This window comes from Musa acuminata, chromosome BXJ1-8 (genome assembly GCF_036884655.1).
Source record: "Musa acuminata AAA Group cultivar baxijiao chromosome BXJ1-8, Cavendish_Baxijiao_AAA, whole genome shotgun sequence".
Lineage (NCBI taxonomy): Eukaryota > Viridiplantae > Streptophyta > Magnoliopsida > Zingiberales > Musaceae > Musa > Musa acuminata.
The window spans coordinates 8,894,061-8,917,506 of NC_088334.1; the positions used below are offsets into that span (position 1 = coordinate 8,894,061).

At 40.5% G+C, this 23,446-nt stretch overlaps 3 protein-coding genes across 7 annotated transcripts; 1 reads left to right on the forward strand and 2 right to left on the reverse strand.

The window, feature by feature from the left end:
- The first annotated feature begins 525 nt into the window (after nucleotides 1-525).
- On the forward strand, nucleotides 526-8,760 carry LOC103993217 (mitochondrial inner membrane protein OXA1-like). 5 transcript variants are annotated; one of them, XM_065078825.1, is made up of 10 exons: nucleotides 526-794; nucleotides 897-972; nucleotides 2,180-2,270; nucleotides 3,689-3,730; nucleotides 3,946-4,004; nucleotides 6,005-6,080; nucleotides 6,213-6,344; nucleotides 7,559-7,666; nucleotides 7,937-7,991; nucleotides 8,121-8,760. In XM_065078825.1, exons 1-10 carry the CDS (start codon nucleotides 716-718, stop codon nucleotides 8,381-8,383), a joined length of 981 nt encoding a protein of 326 aa, XP_064934897.1. In that variant the 5' UTR covers nucleotides 526-715; the 3' UTR covers nucleotides 8,384-8,760. The 5 variants fall into 5 exon arrangements, with proteins under 5 accessions (XP_064934897.1, XP_064934898.1, XP_009411465.2 ...); XM_009413190.3 differs by lacking the exon at nucleotides 526-794 and adding an exon at nucleotides 1,432-2,078 and having other exon boundaries at nucleotides 916-972; XM_018829569.2 differs by lacking the exon at nucleotides 526-794 and adding an exon at nucleotides 1,093-2,078 and having other exon boundaries at nucleotides 921-972.
- A 2,646-nt stretch (nucleotides 8,761-11,406) lies between these two features.
- Nucleotides 11,407-16,258, reverse strand: LOC135587424 (E3 ubiquitin-protein ligase At4g11680-like). The gene is made up of 5 exons (XM_065078827.1): nucleotides 15,590-16,258; nucleotides 13,911-14,030; nucleotides 13,697-13,829; nucleotides 12,715-12,876; nucleotides 11,407-11,790 (listed from the first exon to the last, which is right to left on the reverse strand). The coding sequence occupies exons 1-5, from the start codon at nucleotides 16,123-16,125 to the stop codon at nucleotides 11,617-11,619; spliced, it is 1,125 nt and encodes a 374-aa protein (XP_064934899.1). The 5' UTR covers nucleotides 16,126-16,258; the 3' UTR covers nucleotides 11,407-11,616.
- A 3,335-nt stretch (nucleotides 16,259-19,593) lies between these two features.
- On the reverse strand, nucleotides 19,594-22,413 carry LOC135587425 (protein IQ-DOMAIN 22-like). Its single transcript, XM_065078828.1, has 5 exons — nucleotides 22,264-22,413; nucleotides 21,651-22,155; nucleotides 20,655-20,849; nucleotides 20,495-20,566; nucleotides 19,594-20,422 (listed from the first exon to the last, which is right to left on the reverse strand). The coding sequence occupies exons 2-5, from the start codon at nucleotides 22,089-22,091 to the stop codon at nucleotides 19,703-19,705; spliced, it is 1,428 nt and encodes a 475-aa protein (XP_064934900.1). The 5' UTR covers nucleotides 22,092-22,155; nucleotides 22,264-22,413; the 3' UTR covers nucleotides 19,594-19,702.
- Between the last annotated feature and the right edge of the window lie 1,033 nt (nucleotides 22,414-23,446).

A 23,446-nucleotide genomic window follows, 5' to 3' on the forward strand; every position in this document is an offset into this window, starting at 1 on the left:
GGGCCCATGACATTGGCCCAAACCAGCCAATTTTGATTCCTTAAATCAAGGATCAAATGAAAAATTAAAACACTTTGCCGAAGACAAGTCAGTAAAAAAAATGATTGTGTATTTATTTGATTAGGAATGTATACCATACTACATATTGCAATAAATTAAATTGTGATTTATTGTTGTTATTATTGATGAGATGCTGTGATGTTTGATATTAGCAAAATATTTTTATAAATTAAAAAATACGAGCAAGAATATATACCTTCTGATTTGACAAATATATACGAGCAAGAATATATATATATATATATATATATATATATATATATATATATATATATATATATATATATATATATGTGCGTGTGTGTGTATTACAAATTTTCATAAATTGTTGCTTCTAAGTTTAAGAATTTTAGTTAATAGACGAACACGGTCACGATTTCCTTTCTCGGTTATAAACTCACGGAGTTAGTTAGCCCATGGACTGTAGCCCATGGACCATTTTCACGGACTCCGCTTCCCAGACATACCCCCGTCTCTCTCTCTCTCTCTCTCTCGTTTGAGACGGTCTCTCTGGTTCGGAGGCATCGGTGGAAAGAAGGCTCCTCCGCCTTGTTGAACCTACTCCTCTCTCTGGTTCTTACCAAGCGGCAGTCCCGTCTTGGGCAGGCGAGAGCTCCTCGCCGTCGTCGCCATCTCGGAGACTTTGCAGCGATTCATGTTTGTATGTGGGAACACGAGCGCCTTCTTGGGGATTTCCTTTCCACTGATGCGGAGAGGGGCTTGCGATGATCCTGGTTTATGTTCTTCCTCCCCCTAATCTATCTGTTGGAGAGTATGCTTCTTGGATTCTTCTTGTTTGTTGATTATTTTCTTCTGGGGTTTTCTTCGAGAATCAGCCAAGAAGAGTCGGGAGTTGGATGCCGCTTTGTCTGTGGTGAGATGGCGAAGGATACTTTGGACAAGGGAGCGCAGGTATGACTAGTTGTCTTCTCGCTGTTCTCCTACATTTCTTGATCTTCGTTTTCGCCATGATGATGAAAAATCTCCCAGGAACGGTAAATGAATATTCATCTGTTCTGGTTGTTGCCTCAGTATGATGCTTCGGTTGCAGTTGAATTCCAAGAAGTCCTGCTGCGACTTGCTTGTAGGGTTTCTTAAGTCTGTTGAGAAAACAACAGACCGCAGAATAAGATCAAGACTTGGGTTCAATAAAATGCTCTAAAAGAAAAGAATACTATCTGTCCTTTTCTTCCTCCTCGAGGAAAGATCTACAGTAATCAAATTCATGTCCTACATATATATGATTTGTGTGTTGCCATCCATTTTAATCGGTCATGAACCCATTTCAAATCCATGTCCATATGCATCCGTCTCGTCGTACAGACCGTCTTGATTATAATTTGTCGAGTCAATTAACTCGATCCGGTGTAGGTTCGGCATGTGTCAGACGGTTTCCGGTTCGCTCGACCCATTTTTCCTCGCGAGATCGACCATAAGCCTGCACAGAAATCGTAGCTCTCGCCGCCACCATAAAGCCTGAACAAGAGATCCCTCCTCTTGGTCGCCGGCCTCTCTTTCGTCCAAAACCCTAACCCACCTCAGATCTTTCTTTCCAGAATGGCTTGCGGCCGGAGAACCCTCACCTCCAACTTCACCCATCTCACCCGCCGCTTCCACCCGTCCTTCGCCCACATCCTCCGCGACGACCGCGAATACACAGAGCCCTCAAACCCCCTGCCTTTGCCCCCAACTCCATCCCGTCGCCACGCTTCCTCCTCTGCCCGATCTGTCTCCGGATTTGGCAGGTGGAGAAGTCTCGGCTTCTCTCTCCCGCTCGGCCTCGAACCCGGCCTCCTTCGGAGCTACTCCTCGGGCGCAGAGGGATCGAATGAGATCTACATCAAGGATGTTGCGGAGGTTTTGTCGGACAGCAGTTTGGAAACTGCTACCGTGGCCGCTGCGGCGGTTCCGACTCCGTTTCCTGGAGAGGTAGCAGCTGCGGCGGCTGATTCGTTCCTCCCCGTGGCAGCTCTGCAGCACTTGATTGATGCAGTCCATTCTTTTAGCGGTCTGAACTGGTTGGGTCCTTCGCCCGTCTTTCCTTGATATTAATCAACGATAAGGTGCTTGGACTTCGGGGGGTTGACAGGAAGTAATATACTTTCTATATATATCTCAGGTGGGCTTCTATTGTTCTGACAACTCTCTTGATTAGAGGGGTTACCATCCCACTTTTGTTGAACCAAATGAAGGCCACGGTGAAGCTTAACGTAAGTGAGTTGTAACTTGTCGTAGCTTCATGTTTTTTCTGATTTCTCTTTTATTGATTGGTGATTTCCATCGTCTTTTGGAGATTAATGTGCTATTTAGAGTTTAGATGTCTTGTATTCGGCTTTTTTATTTTGACGTTTATGGTCAATCAACATGCAAAATCTGATCGACTGTGCTATCTATGCTTACCTCATCAACTAATTATTGAGTTGTTGTACAATTAAGTTTTATCAAATTAGCACCTTTTTTTTATGTTTGACGCATATTCCCAGCACATTTTATAAGCAAGTTCTAAGTCCAAGTATGCTATGTGGATCAAAGTGTTAGGTAGTTGGAAAACACATACAAAAAATTATGATGAAACAAGAGTGTTGAGTTGGATGTATGGGATTACTAAAAATGAGACACTAAGAAAGTATTTTGCATTTGTGATAATCAGGGGTTGTGCTGATTAAGGACAAATTATTTTAGGTGGTATGAATTTGTCTAAATGAGATCTATCGATGCTCTTCTTATATGAGGTGAGTCAACTGGATCAGTTAGTGCTAGGACAAGTATATGAAGATCTAAGTAAACTTGAGCAGAAACATTAATAATAAGCTTTAGTTGCTTTGTCCTCGATAGAGCCTAGTTGCAGGAAAATATAGGCTATCCAACATTTTGGTACCTTATGTCTTGTTGTTGTTCTGTAATAGCCTTAGGAGAATGAGACAGTGAGGAACAGCTGGACAACGTGGGGATTTTTAACAGATGCTCTTAGCCATAGTCTTATCATTGCCACAGCATTGGGCTATGGCAATATGCCAACATATATATTGAGAAGGAACTGCCAATGGCTTCTGTCGGGTTGTTTTTTGTTCTAAGAATTCATCCTATAAATAAAGACATATTTCTTGTGTTTTCAGAAATGCTGTTGAAAAAATTGTATTAGTGAGTTGGAGCTGTTTGATTGAGTGCACCGTAGATATCAATGAAAACCATAATATAATATGAAATGTTATAAATAAAGAGTGTAAAGGTGATATAACATTTTTAAAAAGTTCAAAACACCCAACCACCAAAGTGTAACATCAACGACACACGTCCACCAGATACTGACCTTCACTTCACTTTGTTAACATTTGATAACTATATTCAGTTCTTTAACAGAGCACCAACTCGTTTTCTCTAACGACTACTCACCATGTCAGCTGATAGCATGACATAGTTTTTGACCCTTAATATTTGACACATATCCATCAAATAATTCTTTTCTTACCTTCTTTAGTTTTAACACATTATTGTTTTTCCATTGACAAGTGTTGTGTGTACTATCTTGTACTTTCTAATATCAGGTTATCACACTTTTTTGCAAGTAACCTTGTAGTTACTAAAAACTTGAAATAAATATCTATTTTTCCGTATTTTTTGGTTGCAGGTGATGAGACCAGAGTTGGAACAGCTAAAGGAACAAATTAATGTATGTTTTTACTCCCAAACATGGATTCACTGCCTAATCTATAGAATGAACCATATTCTGAATCTTTTGTAACATGGATATAGTTTAATCATCACCGACGTAGCTTGATCTTAAATTTGATAGATGCTTTTGGTCAATTGCTGCTACTTGATTTTTTTCTTTGTTTTTTATTTATCCTTTTTTTCATTATGCACTTATTTGATAATCTGCTGCAGTCAATGGATCCCGAATCAGTGCAGGAGGGTCAGAAACGAATGAAAGCTTTGTTCCAAAAGTACGTTTCTGTTAGTGAGGGCCTTATTTTTTCATCACTTGTTCTGTCTTTCGTTCCTCTGCTATAGGAAGAGGTTCCTTACTTTGCTAAATTAGCATCATGCTTTGGAATACAAAAAATGTCATATTCTTTTTTTATAGTGCACAGAACCACATGAAACTTTGTCATTAGTGTAAATCTTAGAATTATGTTAACATGTTAGTAGCAAAATGTGAAAAGGTGATGGATAATTGAGCATAAATGTACAGCAACAACAGTGCGTCAGCTAATGAGAACTGTGTTGCATAACCTGACCACCTATCTGGGTCACTGGTTTCCAAACTAAAGATTTGACAAGTTGTGGTCAAGCAAGTTGCACTTAATTTGACAACTTTATAGTGGAGGCTAGAAATAGGAGAATCACAATAAGAAAAGAAGAGAGAAATATGACCTATTTGTGATGGTAGCCATTATTGAAACTTTAGCTTCTAGTGCATGGTGATAAACAGAGAAAGGACTTCTAGTTATCGGTTGCTGGGAGGCATATAAACAAATTTCTTTTGGTTCTGATTTGGGTCAGTTTGAATTGGAATCAGTTACTAAGTTTCCTAACTGGAGACAATACCTGTATTTTGAATTTGCCGGAGCGGAAGAGTTTTTCTAGTCCAGATGCCCTTTCTTGGCTTAAAATGTAGTGGCTGAAGAGGGAAAGAGAAAAAAACAAAAAGAGGGGGATGATTGGCAATTGGCAGGCATTGATGATGATTGGTCCAGACCTATGGTGACAGTTCATCTATTTTTGCAGATGTCTAGTCTTGCAATTTAGGGCATATTCCTGTGAAAGTTGCATGCGGCACTGTATACCTTGCTGGTACCATTATGCCACCATAACAGGATATTTTCACACACACACACACACACACATAAAGTAATCTCCAATTCTAGTTACATTCCTTGACAGCTGCATTTTCTTGACAACTTGTAGGCCAATGGTAACTTGATAAAACTAAAGCGTTAATTGAACGGGCATTCACCTTAAAACTTGATCCAAGGTGGTCTTAAACCTGCTTTTGGATTGGAACTTATACTCTGCAAACTTTACACTGTTTTACTAATATTGAAAGAAAATTGTTCTTAAAAATATTTCATAATTCTACTTTTAAAAATATTTTATAATACATTTAGTGAGACTACTCTTCCACAAATCCTCTTGATGCTGGTTCTCACCTTGCTGATGGTAAGATGAGGGATTGAGAGATCTCAGATTATTTTGAAGCAAGCCCTTAGCCTAAACCATATAAAGTTTTTGACATGGCTCCAACCTTTTAAAGTATTAAAACAATCAACCAAGTTGATTGATTCAAGTTCTGAAATTGCTCGAGCTCAAGAAAAGGTCAAAAAGGTGTGTTCAATATTATATTTGTAATATTTATTTTCCAGAATGCAAGTAAATGCACTTTTTAAATGAGACATGTAATAAATGTGTTCAATATTATATTTGTAAACCTTGAAAACTAACTGGAGTTGAATTAAGTTTCTGATTCATGGGCATGTATTGAGTAAATGAATATCTCAGTAGCTACAAGAGTTCAAGAATGCTGATTAGGTGGCAGTTTGTCAAATTTGATATTTTAAAACCTATATTGAAGCAAGATTCCATACCAGCAACCACATATGATGGCTATTTGTGCTATTACAGTTTTTTGTGCTTAATTTCTTTTATCTGTTCATTGATTTTGTTAAAGTATGAAAAACACAAGTAGTATATAGACTTGGACTCAAGGTTATGCTATAGTTTAGCTACATATAATAAATAATAGGGCTGATGTCACATAGTGCATAAGTTTCATGACAAATCGTGTAGTGCCATGGCTTGTTTCTCATGAATATTCAGTTTATCAAATTTTCATTTTTTGCCATGGGTTTTCACATCATCTTTGGTTTATTAAACAGTGAACTTGTTTTCTCTTTAGATGACATTGTCTAATTGCTTATTATGTGCTTTTTGTTGGTGATTCTAGGCATGGGATTACACCATTTACTCCATTGAAGGGACTTCTTATCCAAGGGCCAATTTTTATCAGTTTCTTTTTAGCTGTAAGTTTATTGACCTCATTTAAGGAAGTTTTTTGTTGTGGGAACTACTTGATATATGCTTGGCATGGCCACATTCAACCTTTAAACTTCTAATGCTTTACAGATAGGTTAATTTGTTTTTGTTTCCTATAGATCTCAAACATGGTTGAGAAAGTTCCTTCTTTTAAAGGAGGTGGGGCATTTTGGTTTACTGATTTGACAACGCCCGATCCTCAGTACATGCTTCCAGCGCTAACGGGATTGACCTTCTTAGCAACTGCGGAGGTAACTTCCTACAATGCTTATCATTACATGGAAAGTATGTTAGTGGATAATTAATTGGACAACTTAGTATTTTGTTGACTCATATGTATCTGAATTATAAAATCTGTTGTTTAAGTGTAATGTTTTATATGTAGTCTTTGTGACTGGCTTTTCTCTAAATCTTACATATAAGTTGTCAATTGGTCTAAGAGGGACATTTTGGCCGGCCAAGTTATTGGGCTTTCTTTTATGTTTTCTAGTTCACTCTTTGTCAAGATAAGGTACATATACTTCTTGCTTGACTGAGACCTTTGTTGATTGGTACAACTTGTGCCAGCATGTTATTTATTTATTTTTTTTCTAAAAACGAAAAGAAAGCTATCTTACTGTGTCAAATGAGTTTATAGAGTGCCCCTAAGATCAGAGCATATCAATATTCAGTTCAAGGGGGAACTTTATATATCTTATTGATCCTACTGTGTGTGGGAAAGTTAGCTAGCCAATCAGCTGATCGATTTTCCTCTTTAAATACATGTGTGGTTCTATGTTCGACAAACATGCCCAAATTATAGCATAAATTTTTATTTTTGATCAGAGATTCTACGTCTATCTCCATCGTATCATTTGCACCCTCCTTTCTCACACATATGGCAGGCCTTCCCTAATGGCAAATGCTTCATTGAATATAGTTGACCTATTCCTTGTGTATCTGCACTCAACAAACAGAACAAACCCATTATTGTCATGGATAATGTAATTAAGCTTTCTAATTTTATTTGTTTTCTTGCCCTCCACCTTCAATAGTATCTACCTCTGTCTGAATGGGATAAAGTAATCTTCATTGAATTTAGAATCTTCTTTTGTTTGTGTAATCTCAATTTTATATTGTTTTTCATTTCCAAACAAAATCTACTTCATGGCTCTCCAACTTTTCTTTGGTCTTTGTTTGTTGGATAATTGATTTGATATGGTTATCCTGAGGCCAGTGAGGTATCTTTCTACACGTCCGAGTGTCGTATGGGTTCTTTGGCATAGTCATGGGCTTAATTTGTGGGTCACAATGTGGTTTTTATGGTCCATGTTGATCCTTTTTTTGGTAGCCTCTCATAATGATGTTGTGATATCAAAGGATGAAACATTAAAATTTGATTTGAGTAGAATATTTTTGTTAGTTTGGCTTTGTATGATTCTTAGTTCTAGTTTAGGCAAACTGAGGTAACTTTCTGACCATTCAGCTTAACATGCAAGAAGGAATGGAAGGAAATCCTATGGCGAATACCATGAAGAACTTCTCCAGAGTTCTTGCATTTATGACCGTCCCGTTTACTGCTAACTTCCCAAAGGTAATACACCTATTGAAATCTTGTTAAAACTTAAAACCATTAATCGTTTCTTTATTATAGAACAAATATCTTCTCTATCAGTTTGATGATGCTTTAGATGAAAGTGTACACCACTTACCATTTGCCAGAAAAAGAAAGTGTTTTATTTATTTTGGTTCTGAATGAGTTCAAAGCTCGAAATCCCGCTAACTGCTGTTATACCATGATTCCATCTTTTGAATTTTATTTATCCATGTAGTGATGTTCTAATTAACTTTTTGTCTTTTCCAGGCCATCTTCTGTTACTGGATTACGTCAAACCTTTTCTCACTTGGGTATGGCTTTGGTGAGTTGTATAAAAGCCAGCCCTTTCATGTAGTTCTGTTTTTTTTATGATCCTTTGTTGCTTCTCTGCCATTACAGGTTTGGTAGCCAAACCCACATAAATATAATTTGTTTTTTGACTTGTTGACAGTGCTTAGACTTATACGGGTGAGGAAGTTCCTGAATCTCCCTGATTCAGTTCCTGAACCCACCAAATCTGCAGCTCAACCAAACTTTACCTTGTTTGGTGCATCCAAGCCAATCTTACCGGCAGCCTCTCCACTACCACCAGCAAAGGACTCCGATCAAACTAACACACCTGCCAGAAGGCTATCTTCGTCTTCTGTTATCAGCCAACGGATAAGAAACCTAGAAAAGACGGTAAAGGCTAGAAATAAACATAAGAAAAAGTAAAACCTGCAAAGCTCATGGAAATTTTTGGCTACATAATGGAGGGTATTTCAGCATGCAAACCGTTCAGTGTTATAATAATTAACAACTAAATAGAAAATAAAATTCTTGAATGTATTTTTTATATTGAATTATGCTTTAACCGCAAGAACTACTTGTATGTGTGTATTATCCTCAACCTCTTTAGTGGAGGATAGCCGTGTGGGAGATGTAGGCAGCTTTTTTTGTTCTGAAAGAAGAAATTTTGCTTAGGCAAAAACATGCAGCAGGAATTGAGCGGTGATCAGTCGATTTGGTACTTCGTTCTCTTGGCGTTTGAGAGTTTGTACCTCTGTACATTTATAAAAAAAAAAATTTTGGCGTTTGACAGCCTTTCCTGATTTTACTAAAATTTGTCAGGAACACATTATTGCACAATAAGTCACTTTTGACGGTGATTCTTGAACAGGAATGGGTTATAGACATGACGAAAATGGATTGATTTGGCCTTAAGACAATAGCAGTAGTTAACATATGGTTAGCTATTGAAGTTCTAGTTTATTAGAACATACCAGGTGTTTTCCAAATAACAGTTGCCGAACAGTGTACGCATACTGCCTTCAGGATGCTCCTGGCATATCGATAAAATGTCTTCTTTCTCAGTGACTGCATTCAGGGCCTTCGCTAGCATGGCAAAGAGAACAAGCCTTTTCCAAATTTTCTGCATCCAGAAAGTAGAGGACCCAGACGTCTAAGATGACTAAGTTCACATCTGAATGTTACATGAGTTACCATAATCGAACAAACGTTACTATAGTCAGCTGAGAAGTCTGAACGATCATTATGATGAACAGTTTATATTACAAAATAGAAAAAGAAACCACAATCAGAAGTTAGTTGCTGCTAAGTAAAAACTTATTCAGTATCTCACTTGTGAGCATATCCTTTTCGACCAGTAATAGATTCTGAATAACTGGTTTGATTATTTTTTTCTTTCTAAGAATCCTTTTCTGTAAATATACTTTAGTCATGATATTACGGTATGATTATGCTACCCACCACTCCCCTTTTAAGATCAGAATAGTTATGAAGCCCACTCATATATAAAGAGGCTCACCACATATATAGTCAATCCATCAATATGTTAATTCATAATTACATATCGATATATGTAAAATGAATCATATTCCCTTTTTACGCTCCATGACAATTTGCATCAGTAGCAATAAAATAGGAACTAAATTCCGACAACACATCTACAAAACTATAACAGCTCTATCCAGTACGTACTTCCTTGTATCACTAGCTCCTAAAAAGGTTGATTGCACGAAAATACAAAAATTCTGAATTAATATTTTCATCTCACAGAGGCCATGTCGGCATCAAGCACGGAAGCTAATCATTCATACCTTGTGCCACGCAAGAAATGAGCATTGACAACAAGAATGACTAAAGAAAAGCATCCATAAATACCGCATGCTATGCTATGATGATGCACATCATACATGACGCAAATACGAGTACATCTCGACAACCAGAATGAAAGCGGCGATATTTGAGAAGGCTCAGCTGAAACTGATTCTGGCCCCCCATTCTGCACCTATTCTTTCTCTAAGACTCCTCGCCGACTGACCATCAAATAATATGACACGAGAATGGAACAACCAAACAAGACACGGACCAGAAATGATAAGCAGATACCGAAGTCTCGAGGCATAGGCAGATAGGCAAAGAAGGGTACATCACTTTTGTACCTGATGAGGCATGCCCGACCGCATTGTAAACATCATGGTGTGATCCATGATGGTATTATACAAGAAAACGTTCTTGATCGTAGCATTCATGCAGCCGTGTTTCATGATAGCATTGCAAACTCATGAACAAACCCCCCCTCCCCCCCAGCAAACATATCTCAAGAACTTAGAAGCACGAGTAGATGGGCTTAGCGGGGTAATTCGAATGAGAAATGTCTAATCACGGTATCACATGTGGTATACAAGACAAGAAAACATGCTTGATCGTAGCACTCGTGCAGCGGATGTCTCAAGACAAGAAAGCAATGAGAAATCGTGAACAGAGCTAATATCCTTACCATGATCGGGTAATCCAGCCCCTCCCCCCTCCTCCAAGGACAACTCTCAGAATCTTCTCAAGGGTCGAAATCTCCGCCTGAGATCACACCAAAAGGACTCCAAGAACCGAAACCAAAGCAGCGACATCCAAGAACCAAGAAACGAAATCTCGGATTAAAGGTTCCGGATCCCACCGCGTAAGGTCATCACACCAAGAACTCCAAGAACCGGAACGAAAGCAGCGACAAGAAACGAAAGCTCAGCGGAAACGTACCGGATCGCCGCAGCCATATCCAAGTCGGCGCCAGCCAGCCAACCAGCCAGCCTAGACAAGGACGGCTGTAGGAGACGCGTCGAGAGGAGTCACCGACGGCGGCCATACCGCTGCAGAAGAAGACAGGATTGATCCTATCCGCCGACGAGTGGAGGCAAAGTGCTCCAAGAAATGCCCTCCTCCTCCTCCAAAGAGACGAATTCTTGGAGGACTACCGGAGAATAAGTGCTCTAAGAAACGCCCTCCTCCCCGTCCAACGAATTCTTGGGAGGAAGTTTAGAGGACGATAACAGAACATATGGAACCTGCCGGACCCGTCTTTTTTATTCATTACAGATAATAAACACACACGTTTTAACAAATATAATAATATTATATAACAAAAATATTAGCTATACTTACTTGCATGATAATAAAAGGAAATACGATATCGTCGATAACACAGAAAATTTAAAGGTCTCTTATCCGAGAGCTATACCCAGAATTGGTAAACTGATTTAAGGCTACTGAAATCCGATTCGACCAAATTGACTCGGGTCGATCAGTACTGAAAATACCATTCTACAAATAAATGCTAGAACAGATTATGGAGTATGAAGCAGGTCCTCATCTTATTTGACAATGAAATGCTGAACTGGAGAGAACAATATGAAGCAACACCAATAACATTGTAATTGAAATGAGGAACAGAAAGAAACAGATGCTGAACACTACTTTTATTCGTGATGAAGCGTGTTTCACATCATAGTTTTATACTATTGACACAAATAACATATCATTCATGAACATTAGGCACACAACACACAAAACATGAGGTTTCTGTTTCTTTTTCTTTTGCAATCATACAGAGTCCACTTCGAATTGCGAGCTAAGTAGGCAAATAACAAACATATCGCATAAGCAGGCATCATCTATACCTCCTCCCTTCCGTGGTTGTTGTTCTTTATTATGTTAAACTTGCAGAGCGGGCAAGTCGCATTTATGTGCAGCCATTTATCTATGCAGCCGCAATGGAAATGGTGCCCGCATGGGAGTTCACGCAGCTCTACACCATCCTCGTAGGTACAGAGGCAGATGCAGCACTCCTGCAGGTAGAGGAGACAGACTGGTGGCATTGGCTTTCATGCAAGAAAATAAAGCTCATAATTTCAAGCTATCAAATTAACAAAACAGATATAACCCAAACAAATCAACGATAGAATATAACTAGATACAATATTTTGGATAAGTTAACATCGGTTGGTTCCCTTGAAATATGTTGAATTTAAAATGGATAAAATCTCATGAAATACCGACACTGACTGCAAAGAGGCACTCGAAACAAAGTGAAATATCCGTCCAAAGCTTTGGATGATATCACTTCCAACGACAGTACCAAATCATGGTCAAACCTACATACTGTTAGGAGCTTATATAAACAATCAGATGACATTGGTGGGAGAAGGGTACTCAAATCAAACTAATACTAATCTGGAGTGTAAAGAGTATTACAGGCACTCTAAAACATGCAAGTTGCTGACGACGAACAAAACTGTGGTGATGTAAACTGCATCAAAAGATTACAGAAACCTCTCTTTCTTGGAAATGTTTTCATGTTTAGTAAGTGTAAAGTAAGACGCAGAGGTTCACAAGAAAAGTTGGATGAAGAGAAGTCCCCATGATTACAGTACTAATAGCATAAAGACTCTTCATACAGAGGAGCCCTTATTTTTTACATCATTATAGTGCTAATAAAATAAAGATGATCCATGAGAGCTTAACTGCAAGTGACAAATAGAGTAGAGAGAACACCAGGTCTTAGAAAAACAAAAAAATTAAGATATTAACAGAATCAACCAGTAGTAGTATCTTCGCACTTACAACTCTCATTGAGATCTACAAGTATTTAGAGAATTTTACTTACTCTGAATTCTTAGGTGCCTGACTAATAATAAATCCATACATGATTAAGCAAAGTAACTGGAAGTAAAAAATGTAAATCTTAAGAGTAGACAGACAGGAAAGCTTACAGCATCGTCTGCTGAAAGAGTGCGCTCAATGGGTGGATCACTGCCACACTCTGTCATGATTCCACCAAAAGGTCCTGAAATCTCATCAATTTTTTCAGAATCTCCAATCTTACGAAATTTGTACTTTGAAAGTTGGCTTATATCATCTTCAGATGCCCCTTCCTGTCTTGGAAGTGAAATGAATGCATCACATACTAGACATCATAAATTCATGGATTGAGCTGCCACACTACCGCACCATATGCTCCCATCAACCACATGGCATATTGGATATTGTTTCTCATGCCTCAAAATATAATCCAAGAACTACGATGGCACAGCATGCCATAAGTACCACAGAAAAAATTGTAGATATGGCCAGCAGACACAACATGCAGCATACTAATGTACACCCTTGTCATGATGGTAAAATAAATCTCCATATCCCCCATTAGTAATTACAAAAAAACCAATTATCGGACAGATGTTTAGAAAAATAACCCATGTAAAGCTGGTCCAGCAGTTAGCATTACAATAATTTGAATATTTTATTAAAAAGGTATTGGACAAGGAACCTCATGTGCCATAAAAAAGGCAAATTAATATAAGATGGAGAACACGTCAATGAAACTACAAAGACTATTGCCTAACAAGAAAAGTTAGGCGTGCAAGAAAAACAAAAAAAACACTAATGATAATACAATAACAATGAAGTATTAACTGGGGTTGGCGCCTGTAATTTTACTAAATCAGATCCAGATCATACAATTACCACATAAATGACAACTGCAACAAATTTAAGAGATAAGGGCATCTATTAATTTATTCCAGTTACATACAATAGTTTATTTTTCAATCCTTATCTTCATTATGGATGAAATTACTCTGACAAGAAAATAAATTTTAGGTCTTAACAAATTGCTCCAAGTCACATTCATCAAGCAAAGGCTGTAGATACAACATTACAACATGATATAGATATGAAAGCATAAAGGTGGCACACCTGATCAGCAATGGCATACAAAATCGCAATGATGCAAGGCAGACAGCAGCAAACAGCTATGCCAATCACACACGCCAAAGCAACGCAGAAAACGACAAAGAACACATCAAACGCCAGAAAAACTATGCACAGCCTGCAAACAAGAAAGGTGCATAGTTATTCAATACTAGAGTTTAAAAATGACAAGAAAAAAATATCTATATTTTAGCAAAACCAGTAAAGTTGGGGTGCATCACGGGTCAGCGCTTGGCCTCCAGCAGATACCCAGTAAAATCCAATAATCCACCATATAAATGAGAACATTGTATTTACTGATTCCAGATGCTTTATACAACTGCCAAAACAGGTAACGAAAGACGTGATCAAAAAGTAAGCATGGTATTCATGATTAAAAGGACATACAAACTTGAGATAGTCTTGTATCCCTAAAAGATACAAAGGTTAAGCATCTGAAGACATACAAATCTGATAATTTACAAGGGACATTTATTCCTAACTATGGCCCTTGTCCTCTTAGAGTGGGGATCTATTTGCAATACAAGTGTTAGAGTTAAATCGCAACACGGTGCAGCTTACAGCATCAAGACTTGCCATTCCAGCAAAAATAAAGTGGCAAGTTATAGCGGACATCATATATCAAAATTTAGATAGATGTAAATTATTAACTAAGTTAATAAATTTACTTCCATATTTTTAAGTCTTTTAAAACTAAAAAAAATCTATGCAGCAATCAGGTGATAATTGCATGTATGGCTACTACGAAGCAAACACATGCGGTAGGATATTTCATTGCCTCCTCAGCATATTTTGGAAGCGACAATTAGAAACAAAGCATAGACAAAGGCAGCCAATATATGGGATTCCTATCACTTTACAGATAAAGGAGAGTCAGATATACGTGGTGATACACCTCTCTGAAAGGGTATTTTTTCGTGCTTCCGACCAATGCAACTACCGTCAGACTAGTCTTCTAAACAATGAAAACAGAAAAGAACATTAAATCAGAGAGACACTAGACCCTTTATCTTTCACAAATCCAAGTTCATACAGCTTCAGATATATTCAGGAACACATATTTTACATTCTGTATTGCTATTCCTGCACCAAAACTGCCTTTTGGAGTTCTATTTTAAGCAATCAGCCCTTAAACTGATCAAACTCAATTCAACCATGACTATAGATAACAATAAGAATGGTTATAGAGGACCAAAATGTGACAAAGAATACATGAGTGAAGAATCAATGAAGACCAAGAAAATAGATTTTTTTTTCTTTACTCTCATGGTTTTTTCACGAACAAGCAACAAAGCCCCAGAAAGAAAAGAAAGAAGTTGATATCTGGGAACATTATTATCCTGAAATGAGGTTTGGAAAATGCATTGTTTTCACGTTTGAACATTTCCGTATTTTGAGGCTTCTCAGTTCACTGGTATCAATTTATGAAACTGTTTCTATGGAAGGATAAAAAATCATAATAGAATTAGTCTCACAATCAAAATGATCTTTTACAATAACAAGTCATGCCAATTACCAGACAATAAAGTTGGATATGTCAGTCTCTTTGTCCAGTTACTCATGTTGAATCACATAGTACATGTCATTCCTACAATCTTCTTGCCATACCATAAAGAGAATCTAACATACTGAAAGATAGCCCATGCAGCGCATATCCTACGGTGACAACCGATGTAAATTACAAGATAATAATAATAATTGAACATTAAAGGAAACAAGCATACCTTTTATTCAAAATCAATAGAAAACCACCAATATATAAAATGATTCTATGTGCATGCTATAAAATGATTCTACGTGCATGCCCATAACAAGAAGGGGAAAAAACTCTAATAGTTTGTTAGCATTATAGTATAAGCCAACATTTAAGCCCCTTACCTAGGATTATCATCGTATCGGCCTTGCTCATTTTCTGAAGCTTCTCCCACCCGCCTTGGTGAATTTGAAGCCGAGCTCCTTCCACTCCCACCCTCTTCCTCGTCCAAAATAGCTCCCCCGCGTAAGTGCCTCCGCCGGTACTCAATACAAACACAGACCATATGAAGTACGCACTGCAGCGCATACCCCACGATCCACGCTCGAAGAGGCATCAACGGCGTCTCATTCCGGCTCAGGATGAGCACCCCAACGGCCACGCCCACAAACGCCAAGTTCCAGAGGATGTCGAGGAACACCACGGGCTTGGAGTAAGCCCAGTCGGTCTGCCGCTCCTCCAGATGCTCCGCCGCCGTCTCCCGCACCATCATCGACGGCTCCCGCATCATTTGCCGGCTGCTCGTCCGGCGGAAGAACCAGGCGGCGCGGAGGAGTCCACCGCGCCGCCCGGACCGTCTGCCGCCGTTCTGGGTGCCGAGTAGCGGAGCAGCGTCGACGCTGGCGTTCCCGCCCGGGTTCGAAGACCTCGCCGTCGCCATCCTCAAGATCGACGAATTGTAATCGGAGAAGGAAACCCTTAACCTAGCCCTAATCGATCCGATCCCCTCGATTCATAATCCGAGACCACGAAACCCTAAGCGAAACAAAGGGAGGAGAGAGCCTTCGATTTAGATAGAAAGGAATGGGTGGATCGCAGTAGCGCCAAGAAGAGCGACGCGAAACCGTACCACCTCGAACGTGACCGGCCGTGTGGCCAAAGAATTGTTGACACGTAGCCGTAACAACGTACAGAACTCCCGGGTCGCGGAGCACTGGAACAGCTTAATTCATGTGCGGTGTATGAAATCAATCGTACACGTCGCGGTGGCTGAAGCGTTACTTTAATCACTACATAAACAGTTACTTAATTACCAAATAATGGCAATTTCTGAACGCATCAGTGGATTAATTATCACCATACTGCATCAAACCTTTTGATGTCCCAATTATCGATCAATGCAAAAAAAGAAAAGAAAAAGTTATATATAAGATCGATAATCATTTACGACTTAAAATATTTTGTCGAGATTGAGATTTATAATTATTTAGTTAAAAATATTTATAATTTAATTAAAAATAATTATTTTTATTTATAATTTTGATAAAGGTGTTTTTCGATGGTGACGGGTGGATGGCTGCCATGAATCATATGAGCCTCGTGATTCTGCTATATTGGCAGTCACCACCACAGCAGACTGTTTCAGATTTCTTGGATTCTTCCATTAAAGTATGCCTTCTTTTTCTTGCACAGATGAGACCATGACATGGATCATGTTAAGACTGTTGCATCTATTTCTTGATGTTGTGCACAGGTACAAGGCACAGCATCGGTTGAGGAGAAATAGACCTGTTATGGTTCATTTCTTATGTAACAACAATACTATCTTGGATTCCTTATCATGATTGGTTCAATAGCACTAAAAGATTGATACATGATAGTTATTTAAAGAAATTGACCTGAAAATGTAATCAAAATAGAATGAAGTTACTAAAAGATTAAATTTAAGTTGAAAAATAATTTTAATTTGAGATAGTATTCTTTTTAATTCAATTATATTAGGTGTTAAACTCATCGGATGAGTGGCTAAGTGGATTTGGTATACTGTCGCAATGTGTCAAAAGAAAAGAGATATGATATGGATACGATGCACTAATTTTATACATACTTTTAAATCCTATAATCAATTGATCGACCTATGCTCCAATTCACAAAGTTATGTTTATCTTAATAATATTAATGGCTAAAGAAGAGGGTGGGTAGAATAGATACGAGATGTTGTTTTAGTACACCGGAGCTTCATTTGATTGCCATCGGTGGTTCCATCCATCTGCCATTCAAAGTCAAATTCCTCATAAAATTAACTTCAATTAAACTATGCACTCGGGTGGCCATCTAGATTTTTTTTTTCTTAAAACTATTATTATTATTATTATTTATTATTATTATTATTATTATTATTGACAAACGATCGATTATCTCAATTATTTTGTTATGTGATGAGGCATATTTTGGGTCCCAGCCATGACGCACACCACACCCTCACCAAGTCAACACTAGGAGTACTTTCATACGTCAAACAAGATCCGTACCAAGACACTCCTTGGCACATCTTGTCTCGAAAAGCTTGAGACGACATGGTATGGCGTTGTTCCGTGCATTCCGGGACGACGACCGCATGAAGGTACCTCCTCACCTCTTGGGGATCAATTGTCATGCTAAACCTATGTACGATCGACCCTCATACAGTAGTATAAAAACCCTAATCGGCATTTGGCCAAGGGGAGATAAAATAGAGAGAGGAAGAACAATCGCTAACTTAGTTGTCAAAGGGCCAAAATCGGGAACCACCCGACAAGGGCCTTGTATACAAGAGCACGGTCGCCTTTGAATGTCTAACCACCCCGATTGAGAGACGTATCCTCCTCAAACAGCATTGGTACCCCGACCTGTGGACAAGATCAATCTCGGCACCTAGCCCCCCTCCCCTCCCTATTGCGAGCTCTCGACATCGACCTGTATATCAGGCCATGCTGATTCACCAGCCATAGTACACCAGTTCACCAGCATTATGGTAGATTGCTCATTGGAGTAGATAAATTATGACAAGCAAGTTCAATCCTTAATGAACTAGAGATGCTCTAATAAATCTTTAAAATCATATATATATATATATATATATATATATATATATATATATATATATATATATATATATATATATATATATATATATAATCACCATCAATTAATTATTACTTTATTATTAATTGATATTGATATCTTTATAATTTTATTATTATATAAAATATTATGCATGCTTTAGATATTTTAATATCTTTTAATTTAGGGTCGTTTGAGATCATCAAATAGCTTTGTGAATAAAAAAATTATAAAATAGTTATTAGATCAATAATAATTTTTTTTGATATGAGTGTTAGACATAAGAAATATGTCTTACTAAGATGAGAATATTAAGATGTATGTATGAGTTATAAAAATAAAAATATATTTTTATTTATGAATAATTAGGTATTATTGAGCATATACTATATATTGTTAGAAGAGATAAAATAATTATTTATTAATGATACGATGAAAATTAGAAGAATATTAAAAAAACCTTAATAAAAATTATAAATACTCTTAGCTTAGTTAAAAATATGACTCTTTATAGACTTTGATGGTGGCATATAGATCTTGATTTAAGTACTCTTTATATATCTTGATTTAAGTGCTCTTTATATTATGAGACTTTACGAGTTTGATATTATTATTGAAATATCTTTTAGTTTAAGTTGACTAATGATAACTAAATTAAAGACTCATCCCCTCCGCACAATTCACCGTCCCAATACCAACGGCGGTAACAACAGATAGCCCCTGTTCCATGGCCATGGATCAGAACGTGGAGCGCTACATTCCAAGTCACCTCCATGCCGGTGTTGTCGCCGACGGCTTGAGCCAGCGTTGCATTCTATTTTGGTCCCTCCCCCTCCGGAACACGTATCGATAAGGACGATCTACACGCACGGCCGCTGCCACCGCTCCTAATAGCCGGTGTGAGGTCGCTGACCATGTTGCGAAGAACACACTCGGTAATCTTTGGACCCAACAGCTACGCCAAACCTATCGCGAACAGCAGCCATCCATCCACGCGTACGTACTCGGAGGTGGGGAGGCAGAGGAGTGCGGTGGAGACGAGGAGTCCCTTCTTCCTTCCACGGGGCCGTCGGATCCACGCGATTGGACTCGTAAGATTACAGTCACTTGCTTCCATGGAACAAACAAAGGCCTGGGGAAACACTAAAGCATTGGAATTGGTGGAATGGCACGATCAGGTAGCAGTCGCTCGATTGAATGCCTCGTTAATGGAGAGAACGTGGAGTAGCCGGCAATCCCCCACCGACACCATTCAAACCCCCGACCTGCTTTGTCCTCTGATTTTAATTGGATCAACACTGTTGACTCGAGGAAATCACAGATTTGAACTAGATAGATACAAGATGACATTGTTAGTTTGACATCATTCAAGAACAGCCATGAATCTGTGAAGCAGGATTTTGTGTTCGAGGTCATCAGATTCTGAGAGGCATCCCTAACCTGTCCAACCTGCCTGATCCAGGGTAGGCCTTGCTCGAGAACTTGGCGCGCAGAGAAGACGAGCTTTGAGCTGATGATCTTTTGAGAGAACCAGGCTTTTCGCTCTCGGGCCTCTGCTTCGGTGCGCTCTGAGACCGCGCTTTCGCCCTCGACGACTCCGTGTTGGCCATGTAGTTCGGGTAGTCTGCGTATCCACTGAAGAGGCTGCGCGAGCACTCGCTCCGCGAAGGCGTGAAGAGGCCCTTCCTCGCGTTGCCGGGGAGGGATGAGGCAGAGTAGAACTGCGGGCTTTCACCGACGCCGGACTCTATCGGGAACCTGAGGGAGCCCAGGCATTGCTGCATGTCGACGGAGGAAGGGCTGGGAACAGAGTGGTGCAGGGTGGTGGAGTCCTTCGAGGGCGAGTCTGGTGCGGCGGCCGTGAAGCCGCGGCTGTTGTGCTCTGAGGTCAAGCTGGAGCACGAGTGCTGGTGGTGGCTGCTCCTCTTTTGGCGGAATTGTGGCTTCCCAGGGTCTACTTCCAGGATCTTAGCGTTCCTCTCGTCGTCCATGGACGCGAAGCTTCCTGCCTTCTTGGCGGCCTCTCGACTGTCCCAATACCTCTCCTCCATCCACCGATCCAGCCAGTTCCATGCTGCCATATCTGCTCTGTCGCAATCGACTGCGTCCCTTCCAGCGGGCTTCGAAGAGTTCCTCTGCAGACGACAGCAGCATGAAGCGATCACTCACGCAACCTCCAACACCAGGGTTCAAGAACTGAGATTTACCTTGAGCATGCAGGACCTATCAGTGGCATTTGTTCGAACACTCGGTTCGTATTTCTCAGGAGTTGGAGGACCCTGAACGCAAAAAGGCAAACACTCCGGAGCGATCGAACTGGAAAAGGAACGACGATTAGAAGAACAGGGATCGGAGAAGAAGACTTACAGCATGAGGTCGAGGAGCTTTCTCAGGCCTGCTCCTCTCGGAGCGGAGGGCTCGGCAGGCCCGAGCTCGGGCCTGGACTCGCACCAACGCCTGCATGCATCGCAGAGTCTCTGCGGCCTGTTTCCTCACGATGTTGCCTCTGACCAACGCCTGGAGCTTCACCAGCCCTCTCAGCGCCCTCAGTGCTCTCCTTGCCTTCGCAGAACCGATTAATCAGTCATCTAACCCAAAAAAATATGCAATAAATTTCAGCAAACAGGGAAATAGGCTCATTTGCTGAAGAAATCGGATTGGCGCGTTGATACCGCACTAGTTGTGAGTAGGGAATCAAGCCCAAAAAATAGCCATCTTTCTCAGACAGGACCAGAGAATTCATGGCGTCACAGTGATCATTGCAAACACGAGAGACGAACCCTATGACAAAGAAGGCGGCTATGATTCTAAGTCCATTTGTGGCTATTACCACCGTGAGATGATACTATAAATGCAAAAGCTAAAGCGACGGAGCAAAAGAGCTATGCTTAAATGAACCGTGTCACTTTCCCCTCTGCGAGAGAGAGAGAGAGAGAGAGAGAGAGAGAGAGAGCTTGAGCCAACTAAAAGGAGGGAAGGTCTGCGATGCAAAAAGATGGCAACTTTGAGGTAAAAGGAGCCATTGGAATCACAGGCCAAAGCTTTACCCATGGCGTGCAAGTATCCAAATGCTTAGTTAATCCGAGATCAATGGAGTGCAATTTGGGGGTGAAATCGCATCTTGCAGCTTCGAGCAGTAACTCCAAATGATACACTCAGTTCACACAAAAAAGATGTAATATGATAAAGAAAATGAAGAGCTTAAGATGGAAAAGAAGCGGATTTTCTTGTAGATTCACATCAAACTTCGAACTTTATGGTTCCAATCGTTGCGAAGTGTTCTCAATTGAAACTTTCAGTAATTTTTCCCTCACTCTTCGAGTTGATATCGAGAGAAGGGAAGAGAAAGGGGGGAAGACTAACCAGATAACCACGGAATGCAGACTGGATCTTGACCGCTGCCCACTTCTCCCGCTTCCCGCAGACGAGCCCCGTCACAGGCCGCCCGCTGCTCGTCAGCCTCACCACCACGGCCGCCGCCTGCGCCGCGGCCACCGCGGCCTCGGCCACCGCCGCAGTCGCGGCCGCGACTGCGATCGCCTGCTTGTTCTGCTCCTCCTCGTTCACCACTGGCGCGGCTGCCGCCCGATACGGCCTCGGCGCGTCCATGTGCGGCCCCTTCCGCTCCTCGGAGGCCGCTGGCCGCGGAGGCTCTCCCCTCCGCTGCTGCGGCCGCCGCTCCTTCTCCCGGAACGATGTCACGAAGCCCCACCTCCGCTTCTCCTTGTGTTCCGCCGGGCGCTCGCCGCGGTCGGCCTTCTTCCCCGCCAGGAGCCCCCGGAGCCACCTCGCGGCGCGTCCCATCCGCTCACCGGTCCACCGCAAGCGGTGACCCAAGTTCTCCGGTTATGGCCCGGCTCTGTTCCCCCTGTAATACACGAAAAGGACAACCAAAGAGCGGGAAATCAAATCCGAAACGAGAAAAAGGAGAAAGGCGAAGGAAAGAAGAAGACTTGGAAGAGTGGGAAAAGTGTACCAAGTAGTCAGGGCAGGGAGACTACAGCGTGGGGGGACGGAGCACTCTCATAACTCTCATTTATATTAACATCAGTTCTCTCACGCTATCTCTCTCTTTCTCTCAACCTGTAATTGTCGTGGTAATAATCAACCTAATGTTCAACGAAGAAGAACGCGTTCTCACGTGAAGTACCGGGATAGCCCTGCATCCGCTTCCTCCTCGTCCGCTGTGTCGGCCGTACAATTCGCTGACCTTGCTGCTACTCGCTTCTAGCTTCACGTGAGCAACCCACGCTACACGACGCTGCAGGGCCGACACGCTGGTTCGATGGCAAATGGCAGCGGCTTCGGCCACCGTTGGATTCGTGATCCAAGTCTTAGGGTGTCCTTTGGCATGGATGTGCGACGGCGAGCGTCTGCTTGGCGCCTTGCTTTTGTTCAACAACTTCTGGTTCCATACAAAAGTAGGCAACAATGGTGCTGACGACAGGGAGAGAAGAGCAGGGAAAGGCGATGTGACGCTTTGGTTGGAGTTCTTCAATTCTCACACGATTTATTCTCGGAAGACCAAAAAAAAAAATGAAACCGAATTCGAGTATGAAGAACGATACAACGGGGGAAAAGCGAGTTCGATTCTCTTCTTCACGTTTGGAAGAGAACATGCGCCAAGGAGTTTAATGATGTAGATTTGGATTGTTCATGAGCGACCAGCCTCTGGCACCAGATCATGTGATTTAATATGTTTGTTAGTGATCCGAGGCAGAGATCGTTACAGCTTATCACTACCACCGACAAGACATCCGACGACGGAAAAGATGAAGTGGTAATTAAAACATTTGTCATCATTCCACCGAATAATTGAGAGTCAGCACCAGTTCACGGTGGTCTTCCTCTCTTCTTCCCTTAGTTTACCCGATATCCATCACCTAACAAGTTGTGTACCCATTAAAGCAGTGCTTTTTATGTCCGGTGCTATAATTTTAAGCAGAATTTATAAAAGAGCAAGACTGGAATCTAAGTTAATTAAAGCATACAGTAAATATTAAAAAAAATTAAATGCCATTCCTAGTCAAAATATTATACTAAAAGCTTATGCACAGTAGAATTATACTAAAACCAGAATGTAAAATTACCAGTTAACCTGGACCGGAATCTCATCATCTTTCTTAGATTTCAGATAAAAAGAATTGTCATGTTAATCA